Source organism: Pelmatolapia mariae, linkage group LG22 (assembly GCF_036321145.2).
Source record: "Pelmatolapia mariae isolate MD_Pm_ZW linkage group LG22, Pm_UMD_F_2, whole genome shotgun sequence".
Lineage (NCBI taxonomy): Eukaryota > Metazoa > Chordata > Actinopteri > Cichliformes > Cichlidae > Pelmatolapia > Pelmatolapia mariae.
In genome coordinates, this window is record NC_086245.2 from 34089841 (window position 1) to 34109723 (window position 19883).

General features: G+C 42.5%; 1 protein-coding gene, 1 long non-coding RNA gene and 2 other non-coding genes across 5 annotated transcripts; all 4 read right to left on the minus strand.

Moving 5' to 3' along the window:
• Window positions 1-9694: 9694 nt before the first annotated feature.
• txnipa (thioredoxin interacting protein a) lies at window positions 9695-12457 on the minus strand. Its single transcript, XM_065471438.1, has 6 exons — window positions 12084-12457; window positions 11855-11930; window positions 11604-11751; window positions 11153-11512; window positions 10771-11073; window positions 9695-10683 (listed from the first exon to the last, which is right to left on the minus strand). Exons 1-6 carry the CDS (start codon window positions 12337-12339, stop codon window positions 10636-10638), a joined length of 1191 nt encoding a protein of 396 aa, XP_065327510.1. The 5' UTR covers window positions 12340-12457; the 3' UTR covers window positions 9695-10635.
• Window positions 12458-14239: 1782 nt separating this feature from the next.
• On the minus strand, window positions 14240-19120 carry LOC135933312 (uncharacterized). Of its 2 annotated transcripts, none has more exons than XR_010573722.1 (8): window positions 19064-19120; window positions 17596-17649; window positions 16965-16994; window positions 16743-16787; window positions 16200-16257; window positions 15869-16041; window positions 14973-15020; window positions 14240-14358 (listed from the first exon to the last, which is right to left on the minus strand). It is a non-coding gene; the product is annotated as an uncharacterized LOC135933312 (long non-coding RNA). The 2 variants fall into 2 exon arrangements; XR_010573721.1 differs by having other exon boundaries at window positions 15869-16038; window positions 19064-19117.
• On the minus strand, window positions 15681-15811 carry LOC135933374 (small nucleolar RNA SNORA18). Its single transcript, XR_010573747.1, has one exon. It is a non-coding gene; the product is annotated as a small nucleolar RNA SNORA18 (small nucleolar RNA).
• Window positions 16440-16577, minus strand: LOC135933367 (small nucleolar RNA SNORA8). Its single transcript, XR_010573739.1, has one exon. It is a non-coding gene; the product is annotated as a small nucleolar RNA SNORA8 (small nucleolar RNA).
• Window positions 19121-19883: the final 763 nt, after the last annotated feature.

Consider the following 19883-nt stretch of genomic DNA (forward strand, 5'->3'; position numbering starts at 1 on the left):
GTTTGTTACACGCAGGCAGAAAGCGGATATATACGAACCACTAAGACGCAGATTCTTACAACTGTTGGAACTTTTTGTTTGTTTAGCTTTTTCGTAAAGAAGCGCTCGCCCTGAATCAGTGACCACTTTTTCTGCCAACACCAGCATACAACACGTATGATACTGTACTGTTTGGCTTTATCTTCTATTAATTGTTGTTGCTAATGCAGGGAATGATTTAACTGCAAAATCATTGTTTCTTTTTGCATAGTGTTGACAATTTTAAATATCTGGGAAGTAGGAACGAATGATAAAACGGACCAGAGACTAATCAGACTAATTTTTGTTTTACTTGCATCAATCCTGACCTTTTGCACATACTTGATATTTAACGGTCTTCAAAAAAAACGTCAAGAAAATAATGCTGTTTGAATACTGCCAGTTGATTGACAATTATGCATTGATTGAAAAAAAAAAAATAAGCTAATTTTGGAGGAAATAACTTTGTAATATTTATCTCTTGCAAGCTATGTTTAATAAAGGTTGAAACAATTTGCTTCAAAGTGTCAACGTCATTCAGCTTTTTTCTTCTTCTTCAGCGACGACGCTCTGGGCAGCGTTTTCAGCCGATCTGTCTCTCGGGACTCTTTGTGTACACGCCCCTGTTAAAACGCCACGATGACAGTGGAGCGGTTTAATGTGACCTGTACATGCGTTAATTAGACTTTGATATATGCTTGCTGAGAAATTTCTGGTAAGCTTTTTCAGGCAGACACCTGAAGGGTTGGGGTCAAGAGTAACTTGTATCTGGAGCTTTTAATATTTGCCTTCACCTTGACTAAAGTCACCATGGTGGAGGGTTTTTTGCCTTTTTTGATGAATCTTTTGGATTTGTGTCAAAAATGTTCAACCATGGTCTCATCAGAGCGTACCGTTTTTGGTTTTTAGCTGGACTTGGACAAAAGGTTCCTGTCTTCCAACTCGACCCCCTCGTCCAGACATGAAGAGTGTGAGAGATTGCTGTCACGTGTAGTGCAGAACCTGCAGCTCCTTCATTGTTACTGTAGGTCTCTTGGCAGCATCCCCGACCACTTTTCCTCTGGTCTTTTTATTAATTTTGTGGGGCGGGGCATCAAGTTATCATTATCCCCTCAAAAACAGTCACCATCTACCCCAACAACAAACCCTGGATCACCAAGGAGCTCAAGGAAATCCTTAATTTAAAAAAAAAAAAAGAGGATTTTCTTTACCGGCTCTGCACTGGATAAAAAGGAGGTCAACAGGGAGGTCAAGAGGCCCATAAAAACTGCTAAACTGGAGAATAAAAACACTGTTGAAAAAACATTCACCACAGGGGCCCTCCACTCGGCCTGGCAGGGCCTCAAAACCATGGCCTCTGTGAATACTGTGGTCACCACCCCCAGAACCAACCAGGTTCTCATTCTTATGGCCTGTTTATGCCATGCCCTTATCTTTAACGTCTGCTCCGTTGTATCTTAATTGCCCCTTGGGGATAAATAAAGTCTCTCTGATTCTGATTCTTTAGCCATTTAAATCAGCTGTGTTGGATCAAGGACACCGGCCCTCGAGGCCTGGAGATCCCCACCCCTGGATTAGGGGGTCTATACTTAAACCAGCGTTTATATCATGTACACAACGCAGTACTCTCCACTAGGTGGCAGCATGGAGCAACAATCCATTTCCCGGGTTAGCTGAAATGTGACCTGTGTCGAAAGAGTTTCCATCTGGAGTGCTTGAAAGAGACTCTCCAGGAAAACTAGAATGAAGCAGACTGATCAGGATTCAATCTGAACCCAGCTTTCTTCATTTCAGCACAGACAAATGTGTTTTTACTGTAACTTGTTTCATGATGTCATTTCTTGATTTTTCAGTGTTGACTGTTCTCAATCATAAACAGAGCAAGTGTTGTCTAAACAGCCATCCTCTATGAGGAGGTACATGCAGGGATCAGGGCTGGTGGACGGACGCGCGCGCGCGCGCACGCACGTACGTTATTTGGAGCAGCTGTTACAGTATTATTTCTGCGCTGTGTCATGAATAACGTGACATGTTGATTGACTGCCATACTGCATTTGAGATACCATCTACTGGAACATGCAAAGTTACAAAGCATAATAGAAATGGTTTTTGCCTGAATATTAAATATTATTGTAGCATTGAGCACTCTGTGGGTTTTATGGCTCTTTAAGTCATAAGACCACTGATAACAGAATCAGCTCCCAGCCCAGAGCAGTATTTACTGAGCGCTCGCTAACAGTCTTATCTGACTCCTGCTCCTACTTCCTTTGAACGTATCAGAGGGTTCCTTTAACGGTGCTGCACAGTTTGAATAGACTTTTCTAAAAATAAGGCAATCAGACATGTATTTACTTAAGGATAATTCCAGAAATGCCCGTGCTTACACAGAACCGTTGGATGGCTGGTAATAAACATGGCCTCATGTTTTACTGTCACATATCTGTTTCTGCCATCACACTGAGCTCGCACTGTTACCAGTTAAACGTGCTGATGAAGTCTTTCAGGCTTTGTGCACATGCAGGAACACAACTAGCTGCATCTCACTCCCCTTTTGTCTAGAGCGCAAAAAGTCATTACACAACACAACCACAATCATGTGACCTGTAAAAAAGCATGTAGGAGAACAGCTGCATTAATAGAGTACACGATGTGACGGTGGGTGGGACCGGCTCTGTGTGGAACGTGTGGAACATGACGTTCTCTGAGTGTTTACATATAGATCTGCCTGAAGGACGGGAACATGGTAGGTGGAAGACCTCGAGTGTGTAACTATAGTGCAGTGTGACCTTCCAAAGTGGTTCAAACCACACAGCCTCCCTTAAGTGAAATATGCACAGTAACATAGTAAGCAAGGTGGTGAAAGTCTGTGCTGGGACGCTCATCTACATTTGCCCTAATGTTTTTGTCTGTTATCATCTATGTGCTGAATGGACTGAACTCTAACTGTTGTCACACTTTTTCTGATGTTTGAAGGTTGTTAATCTCCCAGCGAGTCATTTCCTTATTGTCAACCTCATTTAGCCTGTTTGTTCTCTGTGTGAGAGTGGCACATGTACCTGATTATTGATTTAAAGTCTGCATGTGCACAACTGGAGTCGATATGCAGTTAGGCCTTCCTCCATCACTGTAATATACTCTAGAATAAAGAGTTAAGCCACATCTATCGTGTGCAGCTGCTCACTACAATAATTCATTAGGATTCATGAATTAATCCTAATATTTGCCTCATTTTCATAATTTTAACGTAAACTGTCATGGACTCCTCACAAGGCAAACACATCTCCATGTAAGATACACAGAGTGGACGAGACTGAACAACCAGCAGGGCTGATAATAAACCACAGAGACCGTAGACAAACATTATTAACATTGATAATAACTCCAGGGGCATCCATCCGTTGCTGTCTGTTTCTCCTGTTCCAGCCAATGAAAGGGCTTACCTGCTCTACACCTGTCTGCACGCTCTCAGTCACTCTGGAGCGAAACACATTTCACCTTACTTTGGTCATTGCTAACATCCTCTCTCCTGCCCTTCAGTAAATCTTTTCAAACTGCTCACAGTTGTTTGAATGTCCAAACAAAGGTTCCCAGACCAAAGTCTGTTTATTCTGGAAAACATTGTTCAGCACAGAAATGATCAAATCTGTTCTTGCATACATAAAACGTGCTGATCGGTGCTGGTAAAGAGCGGAGCGTCTGCCTGGAACACAAACCGGGAAGGTTAAGATCCTGCGGTCGGTTTGCTGAATGTGCAGCCACACATTCCACCGGCCTCAGTGTTTATATCTTCCTCACTCTCCCCAAAAACACAAGTGTTCATGTCTGTGCAGTTTTATCTGTATTTTCAAAATATCTGCCGATTCATGTTCCGTCCTGCTTGTTGTTTTTCAGTGCTAGCATGCACGCAGGTGGCAGACGGCTGATTAAGGTGGATGTCAAGGTGAAGCCAATCCTGTCTGTGCACATTTCTGTTCTCCACACAGTGAGTGAAATGCTGCAAACACTGTTACTAATGATCAAAACGCTCAACAAGGAAAACTGTCATTGGTTCAGTTTCCAGGCTTTTATTCTTTTTCACTGTTTCTTTAGAATATGCATAAATAAAGTAACTGTTGTAATGGCGATGACCTTGTTCACTGTTATCACTGCATGCTGACTTTGTTTTCTGAGTGGTGCAGTGGTTAGCACTATCTCCTCACAGAAAGAAGCCTCCCAGGACAAACAGTGGGTGGGCCTCTGTGTTGTCTTTCTTTGGGGACCCTGACTTCCTCCCACCATCCAAAAGCATGAATGCCAGTTTAACTGGTGACTCTAAACTGGTCACGGATATGAAGCAGAATACAGTACTGTAGGAATACATGGTTAACCATGTGACTTAGAGTTGACCTGTGCTTGCACCATATTAAAGATTCAGCTGACTAAACCCATGTGACTTTTTGACAGTCAGAGTTCCCTGAAAGGGAACAACCTGTAACATTTTCAACATTTATTCACTTCCATTTAAAAGTACATTTGGCAAAAACCCCACTAAAATGTCAAAACTGAAAGCAGGTCCAGATCAAGCAGCAGTAAGCAGAAAGTTCCCCCCTCCCGCCCAGGAGCCATGAGAAAAACAAAATTCCTCCCGAAGACGCCCACATGCCCTGTGTGCATGCCCCACGCATGAACAAGGACTCCAACCAATCACAGAACACTTAGCAACAGGCTTCAGCCAATCAGTCCTCAAGTTTTGGGGGAAACAGAGAGGACTTTTTTCTCGTGTGGTTGACACTGTGAAAAGAAAGAATGAAGGAAACTCGTCCAGCTCCTGAGAAGCAACTTTTGTGTCAGTTCAGTTGTATTTACACAGCACCAAAGCACAACCACAGTCGCCTCGAGGCGCTCTGCATTGAAAGGTAGACGCTGCAATAGTTGTTATGTGAAGAAATGTGTCTTTCAGCCACTTTTCTCCTTTAATGGTTAGTTCTCTCTTTGTTTCTCTGCCTTTGCACAACCAGATTTCTCTTTCCTGAAACAGACTTCACAAAGGCCGAGTTCTGTTCAGTTAAGTTCACCAGAGCTTCTTTCTTGTTACTTCTGTTCTCACACTTCCATATCGAAAACTGGAAAAAAAGATGAAGCTGCTTGAACATCATTCCTGTCTAAAACAACAACAAGGCCTAATGACTCGTCCTGTTAACCTTTGTACTATCGCCATCGTGCACCTGGTCACATTTTGAGAAATAATGTTTTTATGCCCCCTTAACTGGATTGAAGTCATAGTGATAGTAAAACTCTATGAAATCACCCACTGCAGTCTGTTTATTGGATAGATAACGGATACATCGGCTCGAGGTTACGTCGGCGTGCAGACTCCTGAGCTCGACTGTGGCAGATGTCACAGGCATCATAAATGGAGCTGTGGCTTTAAAGAGGCAGGTTCTACATTTAAATGCTTTTTTGGAAGAGCCTCAGCAATCAGTGTTTATTTGAGGCAACTGTATCATGATGTCCCACTCATGACTAGACTTGCTCAGTAAGCAAACTGAACTTCCTGTGGTGAATCACCGTCTCCGCTGAGAGAACAAATGGGCGGATGAGGAAATAGACAGCGATCTGGTGGAAACCGGCCGCGTGTGTCTGTGTACTTGTACTACTGGAGTTGTGAGTGTCTTGGTGTGTGGGTGTGAACACGCAGCTCGTGAATGCTAGCCTTTATTCAGTCAGACAGGGGGCAAGTGCTCTGGCCTCTCAGCCAATCACAGCTGGTGTCTGAGGATGGAACGAGGCGTGTGCCGTGCTGGAGTTATGACATGATGGTGATGGTGTAGCTGCCCGCAAACACACATGCCTGGAACATGAGAACATTTATCATCAGCCTTACTTTATCTCTCAGAGTGAAACCCAAAAATGAGTCACAATGCAAATGTCTGGAGATTTATTATCATTAGTTTTATTTATTTTTATGATTATGAAGGATCTCCTGAAGGGTTCGGCACTGCCAGCCTGTCTCTTTATTGTTGTTATTAAGTTGTTGCAAAGTCTCCCACTGTATATCTGTGTCTCTCTGAGCTTCTGCTCTGGAATGTCTTTAACCTCCTAAGACCCGAACTCTTCCACGGCATGCATTTTTATATTTAGGCTGATTGGGACCTGATGAATGTAAAAACAAAGAATTACCTGATTTTTTTTTTACCTGATTTTTGTTTCTAAGAAAAATGAGGGCCACATATGAGGATATTCATTTAAAATTTCAATAAAACAGTAGCAGTATAAAGTCCTGGTAAGTGGATATCAGGTCTTTGTAGAACAAAATTAAGTATTTTGGTCTAAATAACCCAAAATGTGATGTCCACATATGTGGACGGCAGGTCCTAGGAGGTTAAAATGGAGGTCGAACAGGCCTGCAGGGTCGGTGTCTTCCTCTTCTTGCCTTAAAGACAAACTTTAGCCTCAGTAAGACGAGATGGGAGGAGCCTGTTTTTGAGGAAGTCATTAGAAACCCCCCCGGGCTCGCTGCCCTACTGCTCGGGAATGCCTTGATGGACCTTAGACGGTGAAAAGTATGGATCCAAAGTCAGGCAGACTGATGGTTTTTCCTGCTGTCCTCACTGCTCTCTGCAAGGATTTCCAGTCTGAGGCACTGCAGGCTCCAGTTTGTTCAAATGAAATTTGTTTTTTAGCTGAACTATGTAATCTGAATCTACCTCCAGGAGAGAATTCCTGTAGGCCTGGTCAGGGGTCAATAATTCCACTTCTTCCAATCTGCCACACCTGGCCTTTCTCACTGTTGACTCATTTGAAATAATCTGTAACACTGAGGCGTTTATCCTACTAAACAAACTTCCAGTTAAAATACTCATCCAGGGACGAGTCCGGAATAAAGAGGTCACTATCAGTAAATCTTTATATGATTTTATTATTAAGAGTTTGCAAAACAAGGCGTTATTAGAGTAAAAGGCCTTATCTGCACAACACCAATGACCCACACAGTACTTTTAATGGCACACCCTGCCAGCAATGTAGCAATCACCTGATAACACCTCAGTGTCCCCAGCAGGAAACCTCCAACTCCAAATAAGTATGATTCAGAGCTCATATCTCAGAATCAAGCTTAAAATAGTACCTTAATCAAAAACCAACCAGGAGAGAAGAAAGCACCTGCTGCTATTTCTTTCTATGCCCTCACTTTGATCCCCTGGGTCCTAAAACCTTTCAGGGTTTCCCAAACTGCAGAATCAAAAGGGTATCAACTATGAAAAATCAGTCGGCCTGAGATGTACAGGGTGACTGATACTCATGGGAAATCTGATTAGTTTCCTGTGTTCATGGCCTTGATAAGTGGGGCCTTTTTTGTAACAACATAATGTCTGCCTTTAAAGACTGACCCACAGCCTGGACCCAGATAATTAGTCATTTTCAGGGATTTAAAGTTGTCCCGTGTGGAGGTGGTTGTTGACCTGCTATTGATCATGCATGTCATCCCTGGCTGCAAATATCGGAGTGTGAATGTTAGATAGGAAGCACTTAAGCATAAAAAAAACAAGTGCTCGTATGAATGAATGTGAATGTTGAGGCATGTTGTATGTTTGAGTTCTCTGGGAAAGCAGAAAGGTGCTGTATAAGAATCAGTCCATTTACCAGACTTTAGCCCCAGTGAGGTCACCTGAGGCAGGGTTGGAGATCTCAAGACTGCATGGTAGGCGGCTAAACACTGGTGGTGTAAGTCCCAACCAGCTGGCAGCTATATGAGGCGAGTCACCTACATTTGTGCTCGGGCTGCCCAATTAACTAATTAAAATAAAACATATTATATGTATATTTTGCTTAAAGGTAACAAATTGACAAAATAAAATGCATTTAAAAATTGGACTAAATTTCATTATAATTCTTTTTCAGTCTGAACCATATGAAGTTAAATATATCATGTCTTTTCTTTAATGAAACATGTCTATTAACACCTGAGTTAAAATACATTGGCAAGCAAAGACAGACTTAGAAAATATACATATGAACGAGAATGTAACAGGGAGCATGTGTGGCTGGTGTAACATGTGGAAAAGTTGGAAAAAATTGTTGTAGCATAATAACTTTTTTTTTTTTTTTAAACTCATCTTACTACGTTTAGATGAAACAGGATAGTGGGAATGAGCCACCCGTTCTACAGGGAAAAGGTTGTGGAGACACGGATCACTGGTTACACTGTATGTTTGGATTCGATTTTCTAAAACAGTCCTTTGTTTCGTGAAACTGGTCTGTTTTGTGTTTTGAGAAAAGGTGGAAAGTTTCAGCAAAGGTTCCAAAAGCTGGATACACTTCTAGTCCGCAAAAGGTTTTCCAATTTAAAAGAAAAAGAAATATGTGTTTGGATACGAGTTTCAGTGAAAAGTGTTTCCTGATGGTTTCCTTTCTGTTTTATTGTTTTTAATAATGATATTAAAATATTAATAAAGTTATTGTTAAACAAGAAAAGTCATTCTTCTTGCAGCCTAAAAGCATTTTGCCGGCCACCCTTATACACGAGGTTGGTTTGTACTTTCCCTGTTATGAAGTTTATATCCATAGTTTCATATTTCTAATATCAAACTGTGTTTATTAGTGTTGGGTTGGGTTTTTTTTCTTCTTTCATTTTTGCCAAATGTGGGAAGGTCACTTGGCTGAAAGTCAAGCTGTGAACTTTTAATAACAATTATACTCCCACAGCCATGCTAGAAACATCTTTCTTTCCCCGGGGAGAGGAAAAGCGCAGAGGAAATTTCACTGCCTCGGAGAAGCTTAAACATAATGACTTTTCGTTGTGTGCCATTGGTTGGCTGTGAAGTAGCACAGCAGATGAGCTGAGCCTGTCAGAGGCACTCTTAGATAAACAAACTTTGCTTATCTGTTGCTCGCAATAGCTACTGACGCAAGTAGTATAGAGTGGAGAACATCATTTAAAAGTGTAAGAAAAATATTTTCAATTCAGTTTTATTTATACAGCGCCAAATCACAGCAACAGTCACCTCAAGGTGCTTTATACTGTAAGGAAGACCCTACAATAATACATACAGAGAGAAAAGCCCAACAATGACCCCCTATGAGCAAGCACTTTGGCGACAGTGGGAAGGAAAAACTTCCTTTTAACAGGAAGAAACCTCCGACAGAACCAGGCTCAGGGAGGGGCGGGGCCATCTGCCGTGAGAGAAGGAAGACAGGATAAAGACACGCTGTGGAAGAGAGAAATCAAATCAAATAGATTCAGCCACACTGCTGCAAGTCACATAAACAACCACTGACTAATTTCACCTGTCAGATTCCACAGTGTGTCCACTGAGTGTGATGAGTTCAGGCCAACTGTTTGTGAATCTTGGAGAAAAACATTGATAAGTATCTATTCCCGCATTTCTATTAACAAAGGTCCATTTCATTTTTCAAAATTTCTAAAATATTAAATTTTAATACAAAGAAATATAAATTAGTACCATTCTTTGACCTAAATGACTTTATTGTATTAATCTTTCTTTCTGTTGTCATCTACTCAGGGAAAACGCCCCGACCTCACAGAATATGGGCAGATATAACTGCACACGCGATTAAAGACCTCTCCATAGGATCATAACTCTGGGCAAAGCGTTTGTGCAAGCTGAACAAAAACCTGCATCGATTAAAAATTTCTAGCTGAGAACCAGAAAAAAAAAAAAAAAAGGAGGTAGACAAGTGAGTGGATAGTTTTTAATAAAAAAAAAAGAACCCATAGGGTTTCATACAAAAACATCTGCACGTATCAAGAGCGTATTACAAACATATTTTCTCACAAATCAGTCATTAACAGTGATTTCCCTGCGCCCTGAAAGAACAGAAGTTGTGAATTCACAAAAGTGGAACTCTTAAATGAAATGTTGCGTGGGATAACTGCAGATCAGATACAAGGATTCACCTCAGATAAAGTGCGTTCCATAGAGAGCGTGTGGTATGGACGGCACTCGCAGTAATTAGCGCCAGTCACCAAGCTGTGATTTGGAAGTCGCATATCTCCACATCAAAAACATTGTTCAACTGAACAGAGAGTCTTCTAGGCAGTAGTAGAGTCAAAAGCGATCAAAAAGTGCAACAATACAGGAATAAAGGACTTTTTTCAAACACTGGCAATACTACTGACATTTAAGGAAGAAATTTACATGCTGTAATTCTGAAAAGCAACAGTGTTCCCAACAAATTCGTAACAGCGATGCAAACTGAGTGGACTGGTAAAAGGATGTTTCCTTTTGTGTAGTCCTGTAAAAATACAGGCTTGGAGCGGAATGAGAAAAAGCCACGGTGCCACAGCAGGCCAGTGCTTGGCCCAGTAACAAAGTCATAGTGGCTGTAAATGGAGAGTGAGACTCTGGCAGTCTCTGGAAAGGGCAGCTTATTCAGAAATGCAGCACTGTGCCATCTGGCCTCAACATCTCTGGTCTGAAGAGCACGAGCAGGAAGACTCATAAGCGATGAAGCAGGTTGAAGGCAGCTGATGTAACAAACGACCAACATTTCTGTCCACCTCCACACTCGTGCCTTTACTTCTCCATCCAACCTTCTCTGGAGTTTAGACCTTCTGCCTGTTTTCAAGTTTGGTCCTTAACAGGTGGACCACAGTTCCACGGTTCCCACTGGTAGACTTCAGCAGACCGGCAGCATGCGAGCATTGCCGTTGAACTCCTCCTCTGCCTGAAAAAACACGTAATTCCTTTTAGTTATCTCAAGGAACGCAACTTCTTACTAACAGGACACTTTTAAGTTACCAGAGATGCTTACCTCACTGTATGCTGGGGGCGCTGGGTACTGGAAGGCTGGTGCGTTCATGAAGATGGGACTCCCATCGCCGTCAAAGTCATCAAGGAGAGGTGTGAGAGGCTGGTCTAGGCGGCAGTCCCGGGTCACGTCGCAGTAGCTCGGAGGTTCAGAAGGCATCCTGAGAGACACCCAGCTCTGGGAGGCAATGCTGGCTGAACTGTCCTGGCTGCTCACACTGTTGCTGCGGCTGCCCAGACCGGCAGTCCCAATGACCAAAGGCAACTCCAGGATCAGCTTGTCACTACCAGGAATGTGTATGTAAATCTATGATGTAGAAAAACACAGTTATTAACACCAATGTTTACCAGATAAACACCAAAACTTTCAGAAACTGAAGGCTCACCATCAGAGCGTACTCCACGCGGATGATGTTGCAGCCCAGCATGGATGGTTTGATCTTCGGTACCCTGATAGTTTTTCCCTGCCAGGCGTCGCACATCCCAGAGATGATGTGGTTACCACGCACCGAGGACAGCTTCTGGCGTAGGATCTTGGTGCGGCCGTTTGCCTGGTAGGTGTGTTTGGCTATGATGGCAGCCTTGGGCACAACAATGCGGGAGCAGGTGTTCTCAAACTTTGCATTGATGCAGATCTCTTCGCCTTCACAGAATCCACGCCGGTCAATTTTTGCATTCAATGACACCTGACCGTCAGGGATGAACATGCAGGTGACTTTCTTCTCCTTCATGCCACCTGCTGGAGACTGAAGAGCAGCAGAAAGACAGTGTTCGGTTATGCAGTCCCAAGCTTCAATGACAAAAACACTGACTATGTTTTGGCATTAGTGAACTCACCAGCAGGTCTGGGGTGTTGACATCCAGTGGCTCCTCCACCTCGAAACACTTCTTGCACTCTAGCACGGGCTGCTGCGGCCTCTCCATCAGGGCTTTGACACAGTACTGAACGTAGCCGAACTTCCCCTTGTATGATGACACCAGTTGCCTGTAAGAACCGTTATTGCTCCATCACTTGTAAGTCAGTGAAGAGGTGCACACTGCATCTCTTTAGATAATGGAAAATCATGCGTCACATAGCGCATCCTCACCCTTGCTGAGGGAGCTCGAATCCAAACGTGTACTCGTACTTGTTGCCAGGTCTCAACAACACGGAGCCGTCAGAGTCTGGAAAAGAAAGTAAACCCTTTACTGCATTATTCATGCACAGCAGGTTTCACAGCTGCCCTAACAATTATTACAACAGCCACAGACATGTTTTAAGCCGGTAAATGTCTAACACACATTCCAGGATATCCAGCATAAAGGTCATTCCCGTACCTGTGGGCTGGTCTTGCAGCCGCAGGACCGATTCATGTCTGAGGTACTCGGCCTCCTGTCGGCACCGCTGCTTGCCTTTTGCGTACTCCACCTTGGCGCAGCCCAGACCCAGAAGCTTCAGCGCGGACACCCGCATCATTTCGCTGACTTCCACTTCGACACGGCCAGACACCGTGTCTCCGCCGCAGTAAAAAGTCTTACTGGGATCGGAAAAGATTATCTGAAAGATTTTAACTTTCTTCGTCATCGCCACCATGATTGCCAACCTCGAAAATGGACAAAAAGAGCTGAAACGTGAAACTTCACAAACAAATCCCTTGGAAACTATCGGTAATCCAAACACGTCGAGCGACCAATTCACTTTGCTGTAAACAAAGGGAGGAGGCTGTTTTTATGAGCTGGGCACGAGGAGGCAGAATGAACAGCATGGCTTAGTGCGTGCACACTGCTCTGATTGGTGGAGAAAGCTTTGTTTGTGTCAGCCCTGCCCAATCAGCGCAATGAAGCAACGCGTGGACACGGCGTGGCTGGGAGAATGTACAGCGTGCTAAGCAGATGCGTGCACAGGAAACTGAAAGTACACAGAGAGAACATTGCATTATAGTAAACACGTTAAAACGTGTGAAATCATGGCCTGACAATGAGTCAATTCAGTATCACATGTAGGGGAAACCTGAAAGCTCACAGTATCACCAAATACTTTGATAAAGTAGAATAAACGAAACACATGTATTTTGTTTTTGCGAGTGATTATAATCTCTAAGGCACATGAAATTATAAATATTATATTGAAATATTTAATTCTTGAACATTTTCAATTTTACTATAGCCTTTTTTTGTCCAGCAGCTGTTTTAAAGAATGAATCAAATGCTCAAGGTGGCGAGGTCAACACTCTAAACAGAGTGCTAAAAACTGGATGGATATCCTTTATGTGAGCTTCAGGAAAATAAGGGAGTGTTTTATACAGCATTTAAAAAGGGAAGTATAATACTGACTGCAGGGATGAGTCTTGGTCTAAAACAGGGATGTCAAGCTCATTTTATATATACTCTGACATTACATGGATGAGTCAAACTAATTTCAGTCAGTACCAAAAGTTCAACTACACGTGTAACCAATAAGATCTCTTAACATAAGACAAAGAGCAGCAAGTTCAACATTTCTCAGTTTTTCTACATAGTAAAGAATTCCTGTAGTAAAAGAAAGAAATCGGTCAGCATGACTCTTTGAGCTTAACCTGTAATTAGTCATGTGCAAAAATAGCAAATCTAAAATGTAGTTACTTTGGTGTACTGTCAGTGGACACGTGAGAGGTTTTCACAAGAAGGGAAAACTGTAAAACTTCTGAAAATAAGTATAGAATAAAGAACATTTATGGCCTCAGGAAAACCCCAACCTAGCCAAGCAGGCTGGGTTGGGGTTTTCCTGGCCCCCAAGCCTCATGTTTGACAGCACTAGTCTAGAAGACATTAAAATAGCCTGTCCCAACACCTTCATGAGAGGCCATGGAGAAATCTAGCCATTTCTAGGTTAAACCTAGTATTGGAAAACTCCCAGCTCACAGCAGCTTTCTTAGGAATGTCGATATGGTGTCTTGCTCCTGCACGAAGCCGTTCTGAGCTCTGTGAACTTCAACCTACTTTTTGTGTGAGGGGGCGGTCTGGCAAGCTAATGGAGTACTGCTGCCTCCTAGTGGAGAAAGTAAGCTAGTACAGTATACCAGCGCCCTCTGCATCAAGATCAAACACCCAGTGTCAGTGAGTGCTAGTCTCAGGTTTAATAGGACAGTGCAGGAATTAAATCTATGACAAGGCAAGATTTTAAAAACAAAACCTTTATCCTTTTATTTAAAAATAGTCTGATATAATGAAAGCACAAAATAAATAAATTAAAAAAAAATTCCCCACATCTCCCTCATTAGGTTCTGGAACAGTCAGACCTGAACACGTGTAAACATCAACCTTCAGATGTCCAGCAGTCATGTCCCAAAACCATCATGAAGTAAGGAGCTTTAAAAAGTATTACCACTAAGTATTCATTTTCAGCAACAAACCAAAACACTTGTTTCTGCAAGCCAAAGACTTAACCTTTAAATAAATAAATAAATAAATAAATAAATAAATAAATAAATAAAGGTCCAAACACAAGTGCCAAGTTTGGCTTTAACATGACATCCTTTATTAAATCTCTCATTTGCAAAAGTTATAACACGTTTCCTCCAAAGCCAGCGTCAGCCCGGAGAACAGTCTCCTCTCAGGAATCACTGACTCGCTCCTGAAAGGAAAAGAACACAGATTTCAGATACAGACTGACTGCAGCACCTTCACTGAGTGAAGTCAGTGACATGCATAAATTATGTTGAAGATGTCAGCTTCTCTTCCACTAGCACCTGCTTAGCTCAACTCTACACTTTGCCATTTTTCATTACACTCAACTACTGCCCCAATGGGCTAGGCATCGTTATAGCAACGACGTCATGATTCTTTACCCTCACCCCAAACCAGTCACAGGAGATGACTACCACCTCCCCCTGAGCCTGGTTCTGCTGGAGCTTCTTTCTACCATTGTAGGGTCTTTACAATAAAAGCACCTTTATTGTGAACTGGCCTTATACAAATACATTTTTATTGAATTAAAGTGATTGAGAGTCACCTTCCTGAAAGTGAAGGCTCAACATATCACTAATCCTGAAATTTTGCTTTTTCATATACCCCTCAGGAAATGTTCCCAACAGGTTCTTCTAAGCTGGTTGCTTGAGAAGCCCACTGGGATGGCTTGTTTTTTGGTCATGTCCACAGCTAAACAGGAACACAGAATCCTGACAGCCTTGGTTCATGACCACTTTAACGACACACACACACACACACACACACACACACACTACTTACAGCGATCAGCTGTAGTCCTTTCCATGCAGGCAGGACAGCCTTCAGATTCTGAAACACATGGGTTTATTAAATTATTGGACCGTGTCCTGTCATGTGGACATTTACATGCTCCGTGCAAAAGCCAATTTTCTCTAATGAAGACCGTCTTTAGACCCAGGCCTAAAGTTAATTGTTCACCTGCACATTTCATTTTCACTGCTGTCACTTTGCATGCGAGCAGCTATTAAGCTGGCTTTTCCTCATACTGGAGCTTGTTGAACAGGAAAAGTTTTAATGTTTATTACAGTTTATTACAGTGCTGCTGTTTTGGATGCTCGGAAAGAATTCCTTCATACCACCTGAGCTCATCGTCGCGGTAACTGCTCTGCCTCTTTGCTCCAGATCTCTCCCTTTCTTTTTTTTAAATTTATAAATGTTGCTGAAAACCTCATATTGTGAGTTTTATAGAGTTCAGGGATTTTCAGAGATCATTCATTTTAAAACAAATATTAAAATTTAAAAAAGAAACACTGTTAAAGCAGGCACGTGATATGCACATAACCTCATGGTACTCACACTATACCGATTACTCCTATCCATGTTTATCTGTGTGGTCCACCCTAACCAGTGATATGAAAACAGTCAGTCCACTGATAAGACTTGTAAACAATGACTTTGCAAAATGCAGAATAGAAAATCTACGGAGCAGTTGGGTAATATTTGACAGAGACTTGTTCTGCATCAGTATCTCACAACGTTCATGGCAGTGAACATGTGGGTAAAGCGAAACAGATTTACTTTGTGAGGCATTTCCAACGACATGGCCCTACAGCGAAAGGTCTGTCGGGATAGACCTCAGCACACTACTGAGCATAAATGATATGCATGACTACATCAAGCATCAGTGAATTTCTTACTTGAACTTGATTTATTTCAGTGTCTTCAGTTGGACAGTCTGCTGCTTCCTCCTTTTAACAATAGAGGGTTTGTCACTTGCACCATTGCCCTCCTTCCTCCACCTCACCTCGTGGGAAACATGTTGACACTTACAGGGAAATGAGGCGTGGCAGCAACATTTCGGCACAACCTGCTGATACAGAATAATTTTAATTACACAAGAAACAGTGTTAGAAACAAGACAATTTGCATATGCACTTGTTCTTACTCTGTGCAAAAACACATTTCCACAGACATTAGTAAGTAAGGACCAATGCTCCAGTCCCTTTTGTCCTTTGGGCCAATCCTCACCTTTATTACTGAAGTTGAAACCTTGGATCAGGACATGATCATTTGTGGCAGCAGAAACCTGGAAAAAGGTTAACAGTGAGCTCAGTAGTTGATGCAGGGTTACTGGGACAAACAAGTTGGCTGATTACAAAAGCAATTCATTTTCAGATCGGCAACAAAAATTAAGTTGCAGAAAAAACAAAACAAGAAAAACACCAAGAAGCTTTATTTGACGAGGAGTACGGATCCACGAGTAATACAGTGTGTATCAACATGTTTACCAGGACTCCAAACACAAGCAGTCAGGAGACCAACGATGCCATTTGTTGAGTTCATCTTGCACTGACTTTTGAACAAACCAGCCAATGAAGCAGCTGGCTGCAGATACCACACAGTGCTGCCATTGTGGCTCAAATTCACTTCTCCTTGAGATTAACATTCATTCTAATGGATCTTGTTTTTCCTCTTGATTCACTGATTGCAATCATGTGTCAGTTTTGTTTTCACTGTGGTGGACATTTACATCGCAGGAGTAAGTGATATGGATGCAGAAACTCGACATACCGTTTACTGCAGCCTCAGTGCAGAAAGTCAGGTCAAGAGGAAAACCTGCCAGAAGGAGAGGAAGGATGGAGGTCAGCGGGACTTCAACAACACTCAGTTTGTGGTTATAGTGCAGCAGGTGTTCAGAGAGGCAGCTGTCACTCACACTTCAGAGCAGTTGAACATATTAAGCCAATCATCATTACTTGGTCTACAGCACATTAGTCCTCAAGCACGACTTACCGAGTTGGACTGAAGCATCGTCTGCGACAACTGCAGGTAAGGGAAACAGTAAAGTTTCTCGTTTTAACAAGGCAAAGTTTTCAAACTGAAATTTCAGATCAGTTTACAGAACACGCGAGGTCACCAACAGATGTTAGTCCTCATTAGTAACACTGCTGCGGAAAGTCTGCAGCAGTGGGTTGCAAGAGAATATATTGCTCTTTGCACTGCATAAGCTTTATGGCCCACTTGACAGAACCAGAGCTCATACTGTGCTAACCAACAGTCATGCGTGAAAGAAGTGTGTGCCATATTCATTTTGGTGCTTCACCACTGCTAAAGCAGGGGGTTTTTTTTTGTTTTGTTTTTTGTTTTTTTTTAAACACAGGAAGAAATTGATATTTAGCTTAGGCACCACAGCCAAGCAGATTATGGTTGGACAGGCCTTACTCTAAAGCCCATTTCTGTTGTTAAAGTGAATACATCCACTGTTTATCTTCTGCTTTGTTGCTTGGATTAACAAATCTTTAATAGTGCTTTAGCTGAGGCTGACAGGCAAGTTGACCCATGAGCGTCGCAGCCAGACAAAAATCCAGCCATTACAGTACAGTTTTGTAGAAACAAACATTTAAAAAAATAAAATACAACTGACCACATGCACCATCGCAGCAGCAAGAACTGTAGAGTCACTGCTCCCCATCACATCCTGCAAAACGAGAGGTTTGTGTTAAATGGGAGGAGATGCAAACTTCACGTGTATGTCGAGTGTGTCAGGGCTCATTGTCACCACTAAGCAACCAATGATGCAGAGGTGAAAGCAAAACCTGATGTTCTATAGCCACTGTATCCCAGGGATTAGTCCACAGTGCAGGAAAACCCCAGTGGGTGATTGCACTGTGGCATTGTGGGCAGATACCATATAAAAATATGCATACGATTCAGTTCATAAAACCCAAGCTGCGTTCTTTCAAACGCCAAGAGGTGCACTGCTCTTAATGCTCTGGTTTCTTAATTAACAGCACCGTCTCCATGGTAATACAAGCTTAAATATATCAATAAGGCAGGTTAGGTTTGTTAACACTTGCTATGATAATAATGCATCGATCTACAATAGTTTTTGACTACAGATTACCAGAAACAGTCTTGTCTCTACATTTATACATTGCACTTCTGTAAACTTCTTAAGGACAGCTTTCACACTCATTTTACGTCGTGGGCCACATGCAGCCCACGTTGGTCTTCACAGGACTTTTAGAGGACTTACTACAGACACAATTATTTCCAAGACCCTGACTGCGCGTCGCTGGAAGCGGATGACGTTTGAGCCTGCCGAATTTTGATTGGTTGACAAGTGAGCCGGAACAGAGCAGGGAGTGACAGCAGAGCTCAGAGTACGAAAGAACCACGAAAAAACCCAGAGCGCAAAAGATGAAGCACAAAAAGCACAGACAGCGGCTGCAGCGACGCTTTTCATCATTTTTAACTCTTTGTTTCACTTCAGCTTTTCTATTACAGCTTCGCTCTCTGTCGCGGCTGGCTCACAGACACGTTGTAACACATCCGGTACACTGCCTCCCTCTGACAACAGCGCGCACTGCAGGCTGACGGACAGGCCTCGGAGTGGAGCGGGCAGCAGACGTGCCCTCTCTGCTCGACCAGACATTCCTCGGACACCCCACACTAACATACACGCCGGCCACGGCGCCTTCCACATGCGTAGGTCGGGTTGTACACCCAATACTTCCTGCAGAAAGCTAACCAGGCCCTCCGGGAGTCCCGAAGTTAACACACTGTGTTAACACCAGGTTCGAGCAAATCACAGAGTAAGGAATGTCGGTATTTTGTGATTCTGTGCGGTGAAACGCGATTCTAACCAGAGGAAAACCAGTCGACGGTTTATTTTTTGTCGTTTTTAAAAAGAAATTGGCGCATATTTGGAAGCTTGTATACTAAAAAACGTGTACAGTTTTAGCGCAAAGCTAGATGTTAGCTATGTTCACAGAGGTTTAAGAGCATCGCATCTAAGTTTTAAATAATAAAACGTATGCAACCACATATCTATATATACACACACACACAGACAGAGGACATAACTAACCAACCCGCTCAGTTCGGCTTACCCCTTGTCCTCTCATGACGGACCGCAGTGAAAGGAGCTCGAGACCCGGCGCAAAGCCCTTTATAGGAAGTGTTACGTCACTTGAAATCGCTTTTCGACACCTACTCATGCGACGCCGTAGATCCGATACTAAGCAAATACAGTTCCAGCGTCGCTGATAGTAAGAGCCCATTCTATTAATGTATAAAGCAGCTGTATTTAACGTAATTGTTCTTGTTTGTATAAATTGGTGTCACAATAGCAAATAGCCTTCCTGCAAAGTTTCTAGTGTTTATGTCTCCACAGGATGCTCCTTTCTGTCTGCCATCACCACCTCACTCACTGCGCTCTACATGTGTCTGCTCAGCCTCATTCATTTGAGGGCTTGGCAACAAAATATAGACGAACATGCAAGACACGTGATAAGTGCTTTTAGCACAGAGACGTCCACTTTCGGATGAAACAGCAACAGTACTAAATGCAAATTTAAATACTGATTCCATTATGCTAGCAACCATCCGATACCAATGTGGTATCAACATTATCAATCTTTGGATTGATCCGGCCATCTCTGTTTAACATTTTGTGTTGACACACGAACGTTTTCTAAACAAAACAGGAAATACATTAAATCAGAAGTAGAATTCATTTCATCGCAGAAAATTAATCAAACACAGCTGAACAATGAAGAAATAAGATTGAAAATCCAATCAAGTCACAACTATTCAGATCAAAGACTGCACCCAAGTACAAGCTGAGAGAAATGCTGAGCCTCCTCCAAACTTCAGAATCTCACTGTAGTTGATTTTCTTTTTACAAAAAAAAACCTCAAAGAGGGCAAA